The sequence below is a fragment of the Boleophthalmus pectinirostris genome, unplaced genomic scaffold (genome assembly GCF_026225935.1).
Source record: "Boleophthalmus pectinirostris isolate CB_2022bp ecotype Guang Dong unplaced genomic scaffold, ASM2622593v1 HiC_scaffold_22, whole genome shotgun sequence".
Lineage (NCBI taxonomy): Eukaryota > Metazoa > Chordata > Actinopteri > Gobiiformes > Gobiidae > Boleophthalmus > Boleophthalmus pectinirostris.
In genome coordinates, this window is record NW_026571190.1 from 13,651,896 (window position 1) to 13,672,568 (window position 20,673).

Below are 20,673 nucleotides of genomic sequence, written 5' to 3' on the forward strand. Positions count from 1 at the left end.
TGTACACTGAGCACCACGGTGCTACACCTGGGGTATGATCGTGTTGTTGGACTACCTTCACTGGATTTGGAGTTTTGGGGTTGATAGGGGAAACAGGAATGCCCAGAGGAAACACATCCAGACACAGGCAGAATATGCAAATTCCACACAGAAAGGTCCAGGCAAAACCCTTCTTGCTGTGAAGTGTGAGTGCTAGCTACTCAGCCACTGTGCTGCCAAAGAGTATTTTCATTTTCTTCATTTATCTTGATTCTTTATTTCCAAGAGTAGCAGACTGTCTTTTTCATGAGCGCCCTGTCAATAGACAGTAGACAATACAAAAAACAATGACAACTGCACAGGTCCATTTACAACCTTAAAAAGAGATGCAGGTGTGACTATAAATGTCTGTCACCAGATGAATAAATGCACTAGTGGCACCAATGTATCCAGTGCATGTGCTAGAACAGCATTCCTTTTTTGAGAAACAAAAAGTGTGGCAAGGTTTTAGACGTAAACAATCATGAGATATTATTTCTTATTTCAGTTTTGTTTTTGTTTTGTTTTTTGGGGGGGGGGTTGTAAATAATTAAATATAGAACACACAAGACACACAAAAAATTCAAGACGAAAGTTACAACAATAATCATGAACAAATAGCATGTAGAGGCTTGTCAGTGCATGTGATGTGTGTGGAGAAATAAATATAACAAAAATAACAAACCTAATAAATGAATAAATTACTGTTGTTGTTTTCTGACACTCTCATGTGTTGAATCTATTAAAATTCCTGCATGGGCTTTTCCCAGTCCCGCCTCTTTTATATGCAGCCAAATTGTCAGTTTTTGGTTGGATTTAAGCCCAGATTGGCTCACTTGTCCATCCGTATCGAGTTAATGCCATAGCGCTCATTTGAAAGCGTGGAATAGTGAGGATATTCAGAGTCTTGTGGTGCTGCGGGGAGAGAGAGAGAAAGAGAGCGAGGAGGAGGAGGGTGGGGGGAGTGGTTTGGGCCAAATCTGTAGTCCAAATCTGGTGTGAAAACCCCGGTGAGATTAGGAGACAGAGCGGTAAGCCCACACTGACAGATGGACTGCCTAATTTACTTTATTAGCTCAGAGCAGCACTGTGCCATGGTTGCCCTGTACGTACGGTATTGTTGAATTTGGTTTTAAAAAGGAAAAAAAAAAAAAGAAAGAAACTGGATCAAATCAAATCAGGAAAAATTTTATAAAGACAAATTTCAATCAAAACCGTGTTACACTTGTGATGAGACACTGCGAGGCACATCAGCCTCAGGGTTCCATAGAAATAAAAGGTTAAAACCATAATTTGGTTCGTTCTCAGTGATACATTTTATGCCATACTGTGGAATATTACAGCCAAAAGAACAGCGTTTCCATGGAGATGAGCAGGTCCTCCTCCAAGCCAAGTAAGATTCAGGTTTGTGAAGATGCAAACAGTGCAATAAAATTAAAAAAACAACAACAAAAAAAACATATATATGTGTGTGTGTGTGTGTGTGTGCTTTAAATTGCCTGTATCCTTTTTTTTTCATTTGAGCAAAATTAGTCTTGCCCCAGATACAAGAAGGTCAGAATAAGTCAGCTGTGTACTCCCTGCATCTAAAGCTGACAGTAAAAAGCACTTATAAACTCATGGCAGTGAATAATTAGGATGCTCAGAATGCATTAGGGAAGTGAGCATTGGACCACTGCAAACCATTTAAAATGAATTATAGTTCTGCTTTTCACATTTTTAAGACAGTAAGAATCTGTTAGAGCGCCCTTAAGACCTTAAATGAGAAAGCAGGACTAAACCAAGACTTGACTCCTATACAGCTCAGAATCACACCTCCATTGTCCCCGTTGCACATTTTGAGACGCAGTGCTGCAGTTTACAGAGAAAGCAGCAGGGTGGTGTGCACAGAGAACGATGTGCACATGGGGCGGTGTGCAAAGACCGAGGGTTTCACACAGGTTTAGAGGATTTACTTTGAGCCTGAGTCAAGTGATCTGATACCGAGAGGCCAGAAGAGACCAGAGGGGACCAAAGGAGACAAGAATGACCTGCTCTGCTCCAATACATGACATTTTGTGAACATTTTAAACTAGACCTTTTCAGCTAAAAGACAAAATGTCATAATCACTGTCATAAGGGACAATCTTTTATTTCAATAAGGAATTTACAATGAGGTAACATAAGATTAGGGAACCTGTATTTGACATTCAAAGTGTTGCAGTGAGACACAGACAATAAATACAAAAGGTATGAATAGAAAAAACATTAAAAGAAGAAAAACAGTAAAATCGAGCAAAACAATGAAATAGCAATAAATAATTTAAATAGATTAAAATAAATACAAGACACAGAGAACATTACAGCATCTCATTTGCAATCTTTATTAAAGGCGCTGTACTTGATTCTTCTCTTAAAAAGCTGAAAAACAGAACTAGTTCAAGTGGTCCAAAGTTATTTCTCACTTACCTTATCCATCCTAATTTTTCACAGTTCTCAGAGACCAGACCAGAGTTTTTCCCTCACGGTAAAGCTAACAACAACTAGCATACTAACCTACACTTCCTGATTATCAGACAATAAAACGCTTTATAATTAGGTGCAGACAGGCCAAAGCTGATTTATTTTGACCTCAAGAGCTGCTCAGATAGCCTATCTGTACTATCTATAAAAAATCTGTTACAGGCCCTTTAACTGGGTAGGAATGAACATGGATTTTTTTTCCCCTCATAACACAAAAAAACCCTCTGCATCTCAGTCTCACCTCTCTCTTTGATGGAAGTGAACAGGAAACTCAGCTTTTAGCACCAATGATAATTATTAACATTTTTAATTGACAAAATAATTTCACTTAGTAATGATTTGCCAATTTGCCTTTTGTCAAATGCACCTTCTGAATTCCACACGGTGAGTTTAAGCAGGTCTTTTTCACCTGCTCACAGTGGGGTGCTGTCATTTGGTAATTATTTCATGTAATTTTTGAAGCCTCTGCTGTTCCTCTGACACCTCAGCTCACATCCTGATTCATTTGTTTCATTTGACGCCTTCGCAAAGAAACAGAGAAAAACGCAAAATCTGTTCTTCAGTAGGTAGAAGTGAGATGTCTTTTGGGGGGAAGGAGGAGGATTTTGTTTTTCTTTGTTAATTAAATTTTCAGTTAGGGATCTCAAGATAAAACAGTGTAAATGTAAAGTCCTTTGATATTTGTCTACTAGCGGTGTGCAAAGATATCAAAATATCGATATATCGTATCATTTAATGTGATGATACAGTGTCAATATCGGGGACTCCTGTATCGATATATCAAGTAAGAGTATTTTTTGGTTATTTTGTTTCATATTCACTGTTTTCATGATTGAAATGGGTGTGTCTCATATGAACTTTGCTCAAGAAGTGGTTTGACAAAGACTTTTAGTATCACAGCCATCATTAGGCCATTATTTTATATTGAATCATATTGAATCGATTTGAAATAAATCTTATTGAATCGAAAGTGCACTGTATCAAGATATGTATTGTATCGGCAACTTCTTAATGATACCCAGCCTGGCTACTTACTCATTTTAGAAATTGGATATTTTATTGGATATTTTACTTACTTTATTTATATTTTTAAAAAATAAATAAAAAATTTGAATTCTTCTTCTGTGTTCTTTAGAGTCAACATTTTGCCACTCCAAGTAGCTTCATCATTTCTGAAACAAATCTGGTAAGATAACTTTACAGATTCAAGCTTGTTTTACTATGGACCCATAGCTGGAAGAATGAGGGACTACACAGACAAGTGTTTTTAACCATAAATTTAAAGCTGTCAAGGTAAATTAAAGAAAAGGAAAAAAAATCTTGTATTTTTATACCTGTCAATGCAGCTCTTTTTGTGAAGCTGTAAAGTCATATTTTGACGTATTTTTGACAGATTTCACTGGCCTATATATTCTTTTGTTGTTGTACATTTGAAATTCTTGTATGTTTTAACTTTGCGTCTCTACGAAAACAGCTATATCACTTTTCAAACAAATGACAAACTGAATTTTCAACAAACAATAGCTCAGTTTTCATCATGTCAACTTTTTATGTACATTTTTGGTCTATATTTTTGTTATTGCTCTATTTTCATGCATGTCACATTTTGAAACAATACATTTGGACATTTGGGGCCTCTAGGGATTACCTGTCGACCACATAAGAATGGGCTTGAGTACTGTTTTATCCTCTTATCCTAAATATATCTTTCTGTTTTGGACTGTTATTTGTAATAGTTATTTTCTTTGGTTGCCAGTTCTGTCTGTCAGAATACATGCATGCAAGCATTAATATCCTGCAGCATTTTTATTATTTTATTATTCATAGTTTTTTATCTAATGTATCACTTTTATTTGTTTTACAATTCAATCTAGTTCCAGTTGTCCAAATTTTACCTCCACTGATTTTTATAGCTAAATGTTAATCTCCAAAATGAAATGAAAATGTAAAATTATTTCTGAAATGTGCTATACAAATAATGTTTGCATTAGCACGTGGCTACTTTTAGGATGTGATTAACAAAATGTATAATAGGACTGGGGAAATGTGGTGATAACAATCAAATCATGAGCTTCAATCTTATTTCCTTTAACAATGTGCAGTTTCGCATTTTCTGTTCCAAAATGCTCTGTTCCACCTTGTGATGTCATGTAGTAGTAGATTTTAACTGCTACCTTTTACCTGTACCGGAATACAGTTACTCAAAATTAGTATTCAGAATATGTATTTTTGATACATGTATTCAGTTACTTCTCAAAACTCTCTATAAGCTCTTCATTGCACTTCACTAATTTTCCTATAATTGTCTGACTAAACTTGTCCTCTGCCCCTCAGGTCTGCGTCATGGTCTGGGTCAGCTGACCTTCAGTGATGGGACCTGTTTCACTGGACAGTTTGAGAACGGCCTCTTCAACGGCTGCGGCATTCTGCTCTTTCCAGATGGATCCAGGTTTGAGATACACATTTTTTTTAACTAACAGTCAAAGGAGCTGTTGACTTGAAAAATACCACTTCATATCACAAGGTGGAACAGAGCATATTGAGATTTGGAGATGTAGACAGACTAATCATGCTAGGGTTAGCCAAACACATGTGAATGAAACAAAACGCAACTCCACGTATGTTTTTGAGGAGGTGACAACATTCTAACATGGCTTAAAGATCAAAAGAGTTAATTTTGCGTAATATAGGACTGACCCGGAGTGCAGGTCTGTTTTCTACAGTAGATTGTTTATGGACAATATCTCTGTGACCATGCTCTGCCAGCCAAAATGGTGAAACTATTTTTGCACGAGACCTTCATAGCATGAAAATAACATTGAAATTTGCTAGATTTAGATTGCCAATTGTTCTGTCACAAGATTAATAAACTACATTTGGACCCAAGTCCTATAATAAACATTTTAAAAGTAACGTGCATAGCCCCTGCCCGCATCTGAAATTTTGACAGCACTTTCTGTAAAATGAACATAACCTCTTTCTTTGTTTGAACATGCTTGTAAATTAGCATTTCTTTCTAATTCTTCTCCAAACTTTCTCCTCCAGTAAACACCTCCCTCTTAGCGATGAAATCATGTTTTGTTTCTTCTTTAGCGTCAGACTCAGAGTTAAAAAAGGTGCCAAAAAGTGGTGACAGGTGCCGCCTTCAGAGAATAAACTTGTAAAAAAAAACATTTAAGTTTTGAACAATTAATACAAGACGTAAATAACTCTTGTCTTCATCTCGCTGTTTTCAATCGCATTTGCACCTTTTGATGTGCGTTTAGTGCTGCCATGTTTTCAGCCTTGGTTGAAGACATTTTGAAGTAGTTTAACATGTTTTGAAGTCATTTTCTTTTTTTATCAAATACACACTCAAAGGACACAGTGGACACAAGATCAAACTTTTAACAGTGTACACTACAAACTGAATATATGAGTTAAAAGGCCCATTTTTCACTATTTTCTGATGTGTTATAATGTTTCCTCATCAAAAACATACCTGGAGCTGTGTTTTGTTTCATTCACATGATATTTGAGTTAATGTAATTGGACAAACAAAATGTGAAATAAGATTAAATTTCCTTAGAATAGACACAAAAATGACTACAACTAATAAAAAGTAAGAGTAGTAAAAAAAAAAGCAGCAATAACAATTAAACAGATCAATTTATATATTTGTTATTTCCATCTGAACTTTTTTCCAGCTTTTTTTTGAGTGTACATTTTATGATTTTCATGGTTAGATCTTGTAGATTTTTTTTTCCTTTGAGTAAATTTTTATAAAAGGAAAATTACTTCAGAGACTCTTGAACCCTTCAAAACATCTTCAATTAAGTAAAAAAAAAATCACATTATTTAACCATATAAATGTATTTGCTTTTCTTACAATTGAGATTCCTTGCATTTTATTGGGTCAATGCCAAGGACAAGACTTGTTGAAACTAAAAGCATTCCTCTCTCCTCCACCACAGTGGTTCATTTTGAGTATTTCTTATTGCAGATACGAAGGCGAGTTTGTGCAGGGGAAATTTCAAGGCGTTGGTGTCTTCACTCGATTCGATGGCATGAAGTTTGAAGGAGAATTCAAAGGAGGATCTGTGGATGGATATGGTGAGAATGTGTGCTTTTACATATGTACATACATATGTAATCATACATAGATCCCAGGAAATTACCGGGTGCAAAATTCCAGAACACAGTAATGAGCCCCTTTCATACATGCTCTGTTCACACCATAACATGTATAAAGAAGTGGACCAAGGGAGTGTGGCATCACCCACAGCATTCGCCTCCAGTCAAATGAAGCTCACAAGGCTAGCAGTTATAGGAGCAAATTTGGAATTAGAAATTTATTTACGGACAAAAATAGCAAAATAAAACACCAGGATCATCTAGATTGGGTTAATATGAACATTTTAGGACCAAAATGATGAAGCTCACTGCAGCAGTTACAGAGAGAGGGCTGACAATATTCCAATGTAACGTCAAAGAGTCGATGGAGCCGGAAGCGCCACTTCGATTTGAAACCCAGTGGCTAGCAAGTTAGCTATGTCTATAGTCTACAGTCTACAGGCAAGACACCCGAATGGATGTGTAGTATTATTAATCGTGTTTGGAATGCGCAACACGAACTGGCTACACAACAAAGTGAGTTTTAGCAATATAATTCCACAAATGTGAAAAATAGAAGTATCCGAGCATCCTAATTATTGTTCGCAATGAGTTTATAAGCGACACTGAAATCTGAGTTTTGCTGTCATAGTAATGCTAACAACACTTAGCATGCTAACAACGCACCAGGCTTACTTGTTGGTTCACGTGCAATAAAATGCTTTGTAGATGCACACAGTGGACACAAGAGTTGCCTTACATCTGTACTGGGGTAACACAAATTATTACATTATATTACGTTTATTACATGAATGTATCATTTCACTTTCACATGTAAATCTTCCCCACTTTTTAAAATTAAAAGTAACAAAAAACATCTTGATTAAGACAAATTCTAGTTTAATTTAACAATAACACAGACATACATATTGACTTTAAACGCTGTATTTTTTCTATAGAATTACTGCAGTCTTTCTGATTGGGCCCCTCCCCCCTCCTGCTCATCTTCATTTGAATTTTTTGTCTTTCTAATGTGTCCGTAACCAGGAAACAGACCTCCACAGTGAACTTCCATCAAAATCACTTGAGATGCAGCCTTCTTCTCTAATCATCATCATCACTCACCAATCCCCCGCTCTGACCATGATTTAGGGGCTTGTTTTGGATAGAGGTGAACTTCATGCAAATTCTAACTATAGAATATATAAGCAATTTACTAGTCTGTATTAATTATAATGTAGGCCACTGTGCAAAGGTTTGAAGGTTTTAAGAAAGTCTGTGAACAAAGAAAGAATGAGACCTCCTCAAAAGCACTATTCCTGCTTTACAATGGAAAAGAATAGAGCCCAAACCTGAACACAATAAAATAAAAGCAGTCTTCTACTTCTACAATGACAAAGAACAACATTCATATACTTAAAAAAGACGTACAGCTTAGAACCACTATTCTATCCTGCAGTACTGATGGCTGTGATTGACAAGTCCATTAGAGAATTAGAGAAACCATGGTCCATTCTTGTTTGTTGACAAGTAACAAATAACACAGAGGACCGTTTTCACATTGCCACAAATTAAGTGGATGTGAAAGAGCATTCGCTCCGAGAGAGGTGCACTTGGGCCAGTGTGAACCCTCAGAGCCTGTGTTCAGTCAAGTTTGAAATTTGTCATATGATTAAAAAGTATAATTCTAGACAGGTATTTTATTATTATTATTATTTTTTATTTTTTTTAGAAAATCAGTTGCTCACATAGCAGAGCCCTGCCTCTGGAGATATATAGATGTGTATTATATAAGTACATTTTAATTGTTGCCTACATTAAACTTCTTTGAGAAAATGTAAACAACCATAGTGACCTAGTGTCACTTAATTGCCTTGATTCAAGTGATGCACTTTTTTGGTTTTATTTTACAGTCCATTCTCATTTAGCGCCAACTAACAAACAGTGAAATCCAAAATCGAATGTGTAAATCCATTCAACCTAAAGTCTTAGAAAGGCCTACACCACAACAGCAGAAACATCTGCCTCCTCAACTTCACTTAAATCTATCACTGATGGAACCAAAGCACCGGTGGTTATCCACTGACAGTTTTCAGTGACTTTGTGTTGCTCTGGGCGGCTCAGTTACCATGGCAACACTAATGTTGCGATTAGTAAAAATGCTCAGGAATATCGCTCAAACAGAGCCATGGACACAGGACAAACTTTTAACTGTGACATATTACAACACTGGCAGTCAATTTGGTGGCAGTTAATAGGGAGCCAAATAAATAAACAATGAACATACTGTATAACTGGCCTCCTAAATGTCAGGAATACAGCAATAGACACATACCATTTTAGATGCTTTGACAATTAAAAAAAGGCTAAATTAAAGTGTATTATCAGTGAGTGTGCTTCTGTGATCCTCTTAAGGTGTTAAAGGTTGTATGGAGGATTTTTTTTGTTTCAAATTGTCAATGATAGCATTATAAAGATGCAGTAGCCTTGTAATTATGATGACCAAAAAAAGAGAATAAAAATTCATCAACTCTGGACGTGGTGGGGCCAGCTAAACATTTGCCAATAGATAACGAGACTGCCTCGTTATCTGTTAGCTGATAGGCTGTCAATCAAACTCCCTACGTTTCTAGCGTAACTGACTTGCCTGCGCGCTACCATTACGTGGTTTACGTACGCCTGTCACGCAGTCCACAGACGCACAGACGCTGTTTACTCCACCAACGCAACAGTTGGGGGGGGGTTCACGCATGCGCAACATTTGAAAAAGGACAAACAGTCGCTGGATTTTTCGTTCCTTGGAAAATCCTCTATACAACCTTTAAATAACTAGCAGCCTACAGTTGTGATTTTATTTAAGAGGGATTGTTTATATTAATGTCAAATTTAAAACGTCAGTTGACCGAACAGAACACAAAGTGAAAATGTTAACATTTAAATCACAGAACACTAAAACATTACAGTGCTAGATGTTATAAAACAAACCCATAAAATTAAAGATAGTGGCTGTAAATGATGGTCAAATCCAAAGCAAATACGTGTGTTTTTAACTTCATTTTAAACTGATTCACAGACTGAGCGAAGGAGCAGGCCTTTCCACGGTTCTCCCCTAGACACAAGCCTGGACTTGGGCACAGTTAATGCTGTGGAGCCAGCCAATTCAAACATTTAAAAAACATCAATACAATTTTGAAATGTATTCTAAGTGCAAATGGGAGCCACTGTAGGGAAGACTCAACTGGAGTGTGCTCCTGTTTTCTTGTGCCTGTCAGTATGGAACCTGCAACATTTTGGACCCCCTGCAAAGAGAACTCTAACAGAAACACGTTTTACACTAAATGTAAAATTATTTTAAAAGCAAAGACTTTGTGCAGCAGTGGGTAACAGAACATATTGTGATGTAACAGTCAATTTCATTTAGAATATTAGAAAATTAGCCAAAGAAACCACAGCTTACCACTGAGTATGAGAGGTGAAGGAATAATAGGTTCAAAAAGCAATCTAATCTGGCCTGGGTTTAAACTGAGGACTATAATGGTCCCTTTGAAATCTTAATTGTAATTTGAATGACAAAGTCTTTCTCTGTACAGGTATTTAGCGTCCTGTGGAGCTGCGTCTTTGTTCTGCTTCTAAATGCTGTAATTACTTTAAACATAGTCAAGTGTTAATTGTGAGGGTTTTTTTTTTGGTTGCTCACCCCCGCGGTGTCCTCCTTGCGCTGACGGTAATCAACACGTTTTTACCCTTTTTCTGGTAAATCTGTCAGAGAAGAGATGAACTATGTGTCGTTGTGACAACCAGAAGATGGCTGTAAAAATAGAGATATCTTCACTTTCTTCTTCAAAGAGAGAGAGAAATGGAGAAAGGGGTTGTGAGGGAGAGAGAGAGACAATAGAATATAGGACAGTCGAGAGAAAGAGTGGATAAAGGAGATGGGCAGATAGAAGGAGAGAGAGGCATTAGAGAGTTTGTAAAGAGTAGTAGAAACTTGTCAAGGGGTTTATGCTCATTTGTGGAAAACAAAATAATCAAGTAGATAATGGACATTTCAGTAACTTGCATTGAAAGAAGTCATAATGTAATGCAGGGGTCTCTAACCTTTTTTCTCCGGTGACCTATCATTACAAAACAAAAATGACAGAGAGCTACTAGTTTTAGCGGTCACAAGAAACTAAGTATATATATGAGCCACGGCAAACCTTAGATGAAGTACAGTTAGATGTTACATCTATTTATAAATGATACATGTGCAATGGTAATAGGCATTCATTAGATTTTACTTAATCTGCGCAATACGTGCAAGTCAAAAATCCCTTGGCGAGCTTCTCTGGAGGTGGTGGAGAGCTACCGGTAGCTCCTAAGCTACAGTTTGGAGACCCCTGATGTAATGAGTGCCATACAAACCATGCAATAGAAACAAAGGTTGAATGCCATACTGTGGAACATTCCAGGCAAAGTAATAGCATCTCCATGGAGACAAGCAGGTGGTGGACACACAGCCAGAAAAGTTATTGGTACCTCCATCAGAAAACGTGGACATTACTTGTATTGTCTCATGAAAATGTTATTGCTTTGCCTGGAATGTTCAGCAGTATGGTATAATAAACTTAAATAACTTTTATTTATTCATCCATTATGCATTTTTATTGCCAAAAATACTTGGATTTGTGGCCTCACCTGCTTGTTTTCATGGAGATTTTTGTCATTTTGTGGAACATTGCAGGCAAAACAACATCTCCTGGAGAATAAAAGGTTTTGAACTCTTCATCTAAAACTTACATAGTGTCATCATCCACAATTATTTTGTGAAGGCACCAACTAAATTTCAAGCTTTTTTCATGCATTATAGAAAATCTTGTACATATTTACATTCTTATCAGTTTTTGTTTTCCTGCAGGAGCGTTGACTTTCTGTGACTCTGGTCCAGCCGGGGTCCACGAGGGTCTGTTTGAGTCCAGTGAGCTGACCCGACGAGAGGCCTGCCCCACTGTAGTCCAGAGAGCTCAGGCCGCTGCAGCCAAAGCACGAGTCCTAGCCATGTGAACAACTACAACTCCCACAGTGCATCTGGGCCCCTCACCTCCTGCCCCGCTGTAGTCCAGAGAGCTCAGGCTGCTGCAGCCAATCCACGAGTCTTAGCCATGTGAACAACTACAACTCCCACAATGCACCTGGATCTCTCATCTCCTCCTATATGCCCTGGGTTTGAACCACACTATGAAAAATGAATATTTACAGTAATTAAAATGACTTGAATTCAAAATAATCTTGATTAGAATTAGAATAATTAACCTGTTGATATGATATTTCTAGCTTTCAAGATTTATACATTTATTTAAATCTCATTTCAAGCATAATTGATTGATCACTGATATGGTTTTGACACTGAAAAAAAAATACTGATGTTACACAATTATGAATGACTGAATATGATCTAGAATTTGATTTAGACTAAATAAAATCATGTGGGATATTTATATACCCAATTTCTACAGTATTCCAAGGGAGACAATAAGCATGCAAGATAAATAAGTTACTTGATATAAGAGAAAATACTGATGGAGGATAATTACATTGATCTAAGCCATAGTACAATTTGAAAAACTCACCAAACAAGCGAATGATCTATGTATAGTAATATAGTATGACATACATGTATGATACAACTCAACTTCTCAAGTCAAGATATATATTGTGAATTGAAGTCCATTTTACCACATATTCATTTTGTAGTGCACCCATGTTATTTATTTTTCATTACCTGTTTGTCGGTTTTCTTGTGAACCACAGCCACAGCGTGAACCCAGAAGACTGACTCTGGATCAGCCATGCCGTGTCAGATTGGTGCTAAACTTTTTCAGGGTCCAATTTTATGGAACAAATAACAATTGTTTTCCAGTGAGTAAGACTGGAGGTTTTGTATCAAATACTGTTTGAGAACTTTTGACCATTGAAAAGACAGAATAATCGGTTTTAATTGGAGTTTCACTGTGTTTGATAAATGTCCCAGTCCTTCATCTCTCCAAAACCCATCGATTGTTGTGAGTTTAAATCTCAGTTAACAAAGAAATAATCAAAACTAAAATGACATAGAACCGGAACAAATCTGTAAGACAATTTTTGAAATACACAGTTTACTGTACTGTAGGTAGTCATTTCTGTTTGAATTAGATTAATCTTTTTTATCTTCTGCAAGTTCAAGGAATAATTTGTATTTTAACATCATTAGACATTTAGGTGTAACAAATAGGAAGAAAGAGGCTTAGGTGGCTGTTTTACTGCTGCGGTGAAGAGTTGTGACTCATAGCATAAGCAGACATTGAAGGAGGGGAGAGATAATGCATTTATATCTTCAAAGACAAGTAATAGTAATGCTGATACTTTAATATGGTTTAAATGTCCTCTTTGGACAAATATAAGTTAGTGATTGATTGATAGAGAGAAATCTTGTCTTGTTCAATAGACACTAGTGTTGTCATGATGCAAAAAATTTTAACTTGATTTCAATACTAGAAAACTATACAAGTGTCAATACTACAATTAGGGGTGTCAAATTATCGCGTTAATTGCGATGAATTAATTACAGTCATATTTAGCGCGTTATGTTTTTTAATCGCGTTAATCTCATTTTTAATCTCTAATTTTACTGTTTCTGTATGCGAGTTGCTTTATTATAAAACCTGTTTTTATGTGTTGTTGGGACAACAACACACACACGCAAAAAAAACACATTTATAAATTTTTTTATTTCGGTATTTCCACTCATTGCCGGAAACCCACACAAAACGCGCGCAGTAAGAGCGATGTAAAGGTCATGTTAACGTTGGCGGCGTCAGTCGCACAATGGACGAGGTCGAAGAGCCAGTAGAACAGAGGCAGCAGTGCACAGGTAAAAACGCATTCGTGTCTTGGAAATTATTCTCCCGACGTGAAATATAAAACAAAATAACAAATATAATATCGCCTACAACTTAAATGTCACTGGTGAAAACAACCTGCATAGGCTCATGATGTCTGCACTACTGTCCTATAGTGACCTGCCACATGAGGGGACACGCACACAAACACACACAAACATAAACACACACAAACAAACACACACCTTCATCATCGTCATTAACCTGAGAACGCGCGGACCACATTTCCTTCCGTAGACACTGCGCAGAAAACCGACGTGCTCTCCCGTGAGCCTGCGTGTGGATCGTGTTTTCTCGCATAGGCTGCGTAAACCGTGCTTCGTCCTGTGCGCCTCTAAACCAGAACTAACACCAAGACTAAAACCAGGTCTAAACCAGGACTAAACCAGAACTAACACCAGGACTAAAACCAGGATTAATCCATTCCAGGACTAAACTAGGACTAAAGTGGGACTAAAGCAGGTCTAAAACAAGAACTAAAACCAGTGATCTCATATATAAAGCATTTCTCTATCAGTAATATTTTTAATATGGTTAAGGAAAGACTGGACTTTTTATTGTCTTTAAGTAGACAAAAGTTATTATGTTCATTTTTCCTCATTTCCTCATCTTTGCTGCTTTACAGCAAACAGTTTCTTATTCATGGAGACTTGGGCTCAACAGCCAATTTGGAGAGATTTGTTAAACAATAAATGACTTTATAAAGTCACTTTTTTTAATCTATATCAGTCTTTTGATCTGCCACAATAATGTAATAATGAATTTAAATGAAAATAACTCAAATTGAAGGCTTTTCTCAGTAATTTTTAGGTGAGATTAAAATGAGATTAATTAGATTAATTAATTACAGATCATAATTAATTAATCTCTCAATTTTTTTAATCGCATGACAGCACTAACTACAATGATGATAAAAACTCACATTTTTCACATTTTAGTGTAAATTTCATAACAAAATATAGTTTCTTATTACTATTAGATCAGGGCACTCTAAATCTGTTCAGGAGGGCAAATGTTGTCCTATTTTTTGCTTTGCATTTGTTTTCCCCAGTATCAGTATTTATTTATTTATTTATCTAGTTTCAGTACTAGTTTTAGGATTAATTTCTAGGTATTCATTTTTGGCAGCCCTAATAGACACAAACAGCTATCCGCATGCATTTACTGGAGAGCATTTTGACGAATACTTATGCATTTTCAACCAGCCTTGTCTAATTCTCATCTTGTATACTATGAAAAGCCTGTACTTATAAAGGTAAAGACAATACTGCAGACACAAGTTTCTCACTTGACGGCTGTAAGAAAATACTTTTGTAACTAATTAATTAAGGTCTAGATTCAAAGGAGTAATTATATTCAGATGTGTGAGAGAAAGGAGCTGAAAAAAGTGTTTATTTGAAAGAAAGAAATTAAAAGTTGATTAAAGAAAAAGAAGTAGACTGTGGATCTGTTAATTAAGATTTATAAAGGCTCAGTCTATTAAAGGGAAGGCGCTGAGAGAGCATTGAGCCGCAGTATTATAGATTTGAGGGACATGTCATGCTTCTATTTATTTTAAGGTGCACTGTGTAACTTTTCTGGCCATTAGCTTGTCTGATGATGAGATGCTATTACCTTGCCTGAAATGTCTGTCTAGCATTTATTTAAAGGCCCACTGCAGCTTTTCTGGTGGTGGGTACATAACTAAAATATTCCACAGTATGACATTAAGCTTATTGCATATGGCAGTTTTTATTGCTAAAAGACACTTTGAAAAACATTCTTATTGTGATCAAAGTCGCCACTCCGCAGATTTGACCTGTCACTTGGCCTGGTTGCGTCATCTGCTTGTCTTAATGAAGATAGATAAGTTTAATGCTATACTGTGGAATATTTCTGGCAAAGCAATGACATGTTCAAGCAGATGGTGTGAAAAAGTTACGAAGTGCAACTTTAATTGTGAGTATTTTCTTGCTAAAAAAAATACCTTTAAAAACTTGTATTCTTACTGAGAGTGAGTTCGCCCCTCCACAGATTTGACCCATAAGCTGTCACCATGGAAATACAAAAGCCGAATGCTACAGGTGACATCACACTTCCTTAGTCCACCTCCTTATACTTCAAATGTAAAACATAAAATAAAAATATACCATGGACAAGCATTTATCTTTCTATTTTGCAAAATTTGTCTGTAAAAATTGAAAATCACACTTTTTTCTCCCCCAAATTGTTCTGTCTTTAAAAACTACCTCCATAACCTCTGGAACAGTATTGCCATCTACATCAAAATACATGATCTGTCTAAATTGAAAAGTTTACAGTAAATACCACTGCCATAGAAACACATATTAGAACAAATCAGACATTATTTTACTGATCATTCTCCATAGTAACAGCAGCCTATCTAATGTTAAATAACACAGGCCTATTCACAATGTATGAAATATTGAACAAAAGAGGATCTAAATATCTTTGGTACAAACCTCTCCTATCTGCTCACTGGATCATCTGCCTTCATCAATAATTCAACTTGTATTTTTAATCTTTGCCTTTTACTCAGTGCCAACCTCAGTGCCAAACGGCCGCGCTCCGTCCAGATTCAGTACTATGGGAATACTACTACTACTTAATCTACAAATACTTCTGTAACACTTTATAACAACTACACTTTTAGTAGCTGCAATAAAGCATGAATAAAGACTTAAAGGCCCCCCCCCCCATTTTAGCAAAAAAATGTCTTGTTTTTCACATTTTAAGACAGTAAAAATCAGATACAGCGCCTTTAAGTAGTTACGATGCCTGAATCATCCTTGATAAACTATTTATTCATTATAAATTAAGTCTTCTGTGTTCATACTTTATTAGGACTATGAGGTGTTTGTTGTTATAAAGTGGTACCAATACTACTAGCACTATACTGCTCATTGTTACAGAAATACTCAAATTGGCACATACTAGCTCCACACTTGACACAAAAGTGAAGGGGGAGGGGCAGAGACACACTAAAGAGTGCATTTACCATCACGTCAGGCAATTTCAAAATGACGTGCAATTTTAGACTGAAAGGAAAATATTCAAATCAGTTTGAGCACAAAGGAATTCACAAGAGATTACTTTGAAGGGTTTTACAATTGAGATCAAATGTTGTTTTGAAAGCTAGAGTTAAAGATTTTTGAAAGCTAAAATGGTTAATGGCAACATTGGACTACAGTTTTGCCATTGGAATGCTGTTTTTCAAAATGATTTATCATTTTTGTGGGCTATTGTTTTTGAAATTCCCTCGTATCTCATTTGTTTATTACCTGAAAACATGCATTGTAATTCCAAGGCTCTGTGGATTTAGCGGTCGGTAGCCTCACTGTTAGCCGCACTACTTCCTGTCTAATTTTATCTCTATGGGTTTTTTGCAGATTCATGTTAAAATTAATAAATATTTAAGGATAAGGCCGTGAGCAGGGAGCTGTGGGTGGATGTCACTGACAGCATGTTAAAATAATAACACTAATCAAATCAAAGGATACTTCTGTGTTTAGAAAGACAGATGTTCGTGTCTCAATGCTAATGCTAACGCTAACGCAAAGTCTGAAACGTAAGAAAACAATGCCACAACCTGAAATATTCTACAAATAAAAATGAATAATTATTTTAATTCATTTTAATTCTGATAGGTTCTTTATTTTATGTTTTCTGATTTTAATGAAAGTGACTGCCAGCTCTGAGACACCGCGCCTTGACTAGCCTTGCAGTGCACTCCGCTAGTTAAACTGTCAAACATTTTTGGTTTGTTGCAGTTATATGTGGCACAGAGTCGCTTTACATCCACATGGTCTTGGGTTCAACTCCCTGACTAATTTGTAAGTCTGCATGTTCTCCCTGTGTCTCAGTGGGTTTCCTTTCGATGCTCTTTCACCCATCAATCTAAAACCTGCACAGATCTATTATAGAGTCATCTGGTCCTGACCACTTTAAACCACGAAAACATTTACTTTTACTGCACTTAATCCAGAAGAAGACCTGTTACTGTGAATGTATCACGATGCATTCAGGTCCTCCGTTCATTTCAAGACTGTGGCTTTATTGTGTAGTTGTACTTATCCGTACCGTTCTTCATCACTTCATGTAAAAATCCCTTTAACGCACCTTAAACTGCACTTAAAACTTAATGTGACTTTGACATTTTTTCTGTAAATGTTTCACTGTGAAATTATTTTAAAAAATGCATTTGAGATTAACACCAGTTTCCTCTTTTTGCTAACGTTACTTTTGTGATTTTGTGAAATTATTTTTGATTTTGTGAATTTTTGGTGCACCTTGTCTCTGTAAGTGCTGCTTGTGTCTGTGTCGTAAGTGCCATAAATATTTTGAAAATTGTAAAAAGTTGAAAGAATTTTAAAGATTTTAGGGAAAAAAAAACATATTTAAAATGGAAATAGATGGAATGACCAAAAATGCTATGACCTTTACATTGTTAATTTGATTCCATGCATGTTAACATTAGGCGTGTTTTAAATTTCACTGTTGATGATGTCAAAATTGTTGTTTGGCAAAAAGTATATTATTGTAAGGAGAATGGTGTCAGTTGAAAATTAAGGAAGTTGTGGTTTAATCTAAAAATCGACCGCACGTTTGTGTTTCATTTGACAGTTCTTTCAAGGGCTGGGCAATATGGTGATAAACATCTAATCTTTTTTCTCATTCCTGTTAATATGTTTCTTTGGGTGATATCTTCATATTGATGCTTCTTTATTGATTGCAGCTCTACGTTAAAAATAGTGGTGGAAGAATAACTCAATTTTGCTACTTCTGTACAAATATAGATATCAGAACAAAAAAATACAAAAAAAACTTCTACTTCTGCCTGTTAAAAATACATGTTAAAAATTAATCCTGCTGAAAAGGTTGAGGGTTTAAACAATAATAAAAAATACTTTTACTTTTCAGCCCTGTTCAAAAATGTCACGGAGTAGAAAGTACAGATACCTGCTTTCAAATGTGGTGAAGCAAAAGTAAAAAGAATCACTGCAAAATGTACTTATGCCTACAATTGTGACTTACGTTCTGTACTTTACTAGTTGCACTTTGTTACTTTCCACCACTGGTTAAAACACTGACACTTTTCCCACCCACTTCTATGTCGGGCTCTGAGTGAGTGACAGGTGGATTCAACCAATCACAGTGAAGTGTAAACTCTCAAAAGAATCTGACATGAATTGTGATCATATTAAAAAATTTGCATATTTTTGACATGCATTATAAGCTCCAAGATATTACATACAGGTTTGAGCACATTTCTTATAATATAAAATTATCAGATTTTCTTCATGAAGAGATTACAAAAACACTACCATGGTATTTTTGTCACTATCATTCACTCCTATCTGTGTGTTTGTGTTTTTTTGTTTTTATTTAACGCTTGATGCCTTTAAACGAATCAGCAGTGACACAGACTGTTTAACACTCACCTCTGGCTTATTCGTGTATTTTTTTAAAAATACTCTTTATATTATGTAGTCTAAAGTGTGTGTCCTTTTATTTACTGTAATCAGACAGGTCTTTAAATAGTTTCAAAACTACAACCTTTTTTATTAATCCATTTGTTTGTTTTGAGTTGGAAATAATTACAGTTTCTACTTGCAGTTACTTTAGCAACTAATATTTCTGAATAAGGAAAGAACATGTGAAAGAAACTCTACAGGTTTCTTCATATAAATTTATGAAAATAAAACTATTTAAAGCTAATAGATATCCCTTTTATTTGGTATATTCTTCATAACTAAACAGAGAGAGTGCCTGAAATATTACATTTTATTGTTGTACAATGAAGTAATTGCTTCATCAGTGTTGTGTTGCATGCTGGGAAATATTTCTGTCTTATAAGTTCCTTTTGGGACATTGAAGGAAAAACTACTTAAATCAAATCCAGGATCAAAGGTCAAAGGGCCCGAGCCTCCGTAAAGATGCACTGTGTAACTTTTCTGGTGGGGGCTGTGCTTGTCTCCTTTATTTATTGCTTTGTGTGAAATATTCCACAGTATAGCATTTCAAGGTCATATATTGAATGAAACAAGACGCAACTCAAGGTATGTTTGTGACGAGATATTATAACATAGATCAGAAAATAAGACATCCATTGTTATACTGCAAGCTTGACCTAGTGGCTCTGCTTTTAATGCCATACTGTGGAACATTCCAGCAGGTGTCGTACCCTCCACCAGAAAAGATACACCTGACAAGACCAAATGATCGATTCAAGCAAGATAGCGATTTTTAAACCCCCCTTTATTGCAGATTTATTTGTGTTTATTCAGAATTTACACTCAGAACACCTTGTTGAGACAGACATAACGGTTATGTAATTTGTCAAAAAATATATGAACTTTTGCTCTTGTTTTAAGTTCATGAGAAAAGATGTCATTCATTGTTTTTTTAAGTTTCTTTCTTGAGAGTAGTGGAGATTTGAAGTTTTTGGGGTTGGTCCCATTGAGCACCTTTAAACCTGCAGCCTGTGTCAAAGCCATACAACTGTTTGTGCCGTCAAATAAAGAAATAAATGAATAAACTAAAAAAAAAAAAATGTTGTAAATAAGTCCAGTGAAGAAGAATAAAACAGGAAATGCATGAAATGGACCGATGCGTGTGAGCGTTTTTTCCATCACTTTAGCACTACACATTAATTAAAGCACAAGCAAAGATGAATGGTACAGAGGAACAGTGTGAATAGAACATGTAGCATCTCTCTTTCTCTTTCTCCCCCTTTTCTCCTCTCTCTCCATTTCCTTTCCTTTCTCTCTCCCTTCTCCCTCTTTTCATCTCCGTCTATCTCTCATTCTTTATTTCTCCTCTCCCTCTCTTCCCTGTCCCCACTCTTTCTCCTCCTCCTCTCTCTCTCTCTCTCTTCTCTCTTCCTCTCTTCTTTGCCCCTCCCTCTCTTCCTCTCTCTCCCTTTCTTCTATGCCCCCCTCTCTCTTTTTCCTCCTCCTCTCTCCCTCTCTTCTCTTCTCCCTCTCTTCATTGCTCCCTCTCCTCTCCCTCTTCTCTGCCTTCTTCCTCTCTCTCCCTCTTCTATGCCCCCTCTCTCCTCCTCCTCCTCTCTCATCTTCTCTCTCCCTCTCTTCTTTGCCCCTTCCCTCCCCTCTCCCTCTTCTCTGCCTCCTCTCTCTTCCTC

General features: G+C 36.3%; 1 protein-coding gene across 1 annotated transcript in view; it reads left to right on the forward strand.

The window, feature by feature from the left end:
* LOC110156001 (MORN repeat-containing protein 4-like) overlaps nt 1–19,247 on the forward strand; it is a 31,047-nt gene extending 11,800 nt beyond the window's left edge. Inside the window, exons 3-5 of the mRNA XM_020920181.2 lie at nt 4,855–4,969; nt 6,503–6,612; nt 11,510–19,247. Of these exons, the coding sequence (XP_020775840.1) occupies nt 4,855–4,969; nt 6,503–6,612; nt 11,510–11,655 (371 nt within the window). The 3' untranslated portion in view covers nt 11,656–19,247. The remainder of the gene's footprint in view (nt 1–4,854; nt 4,970–6,502; nt 6,613–11,509) is intronic.
* The last annotated feature ends 1,426 nt before the right edge of the window (nt 19,248–20,673 follow it).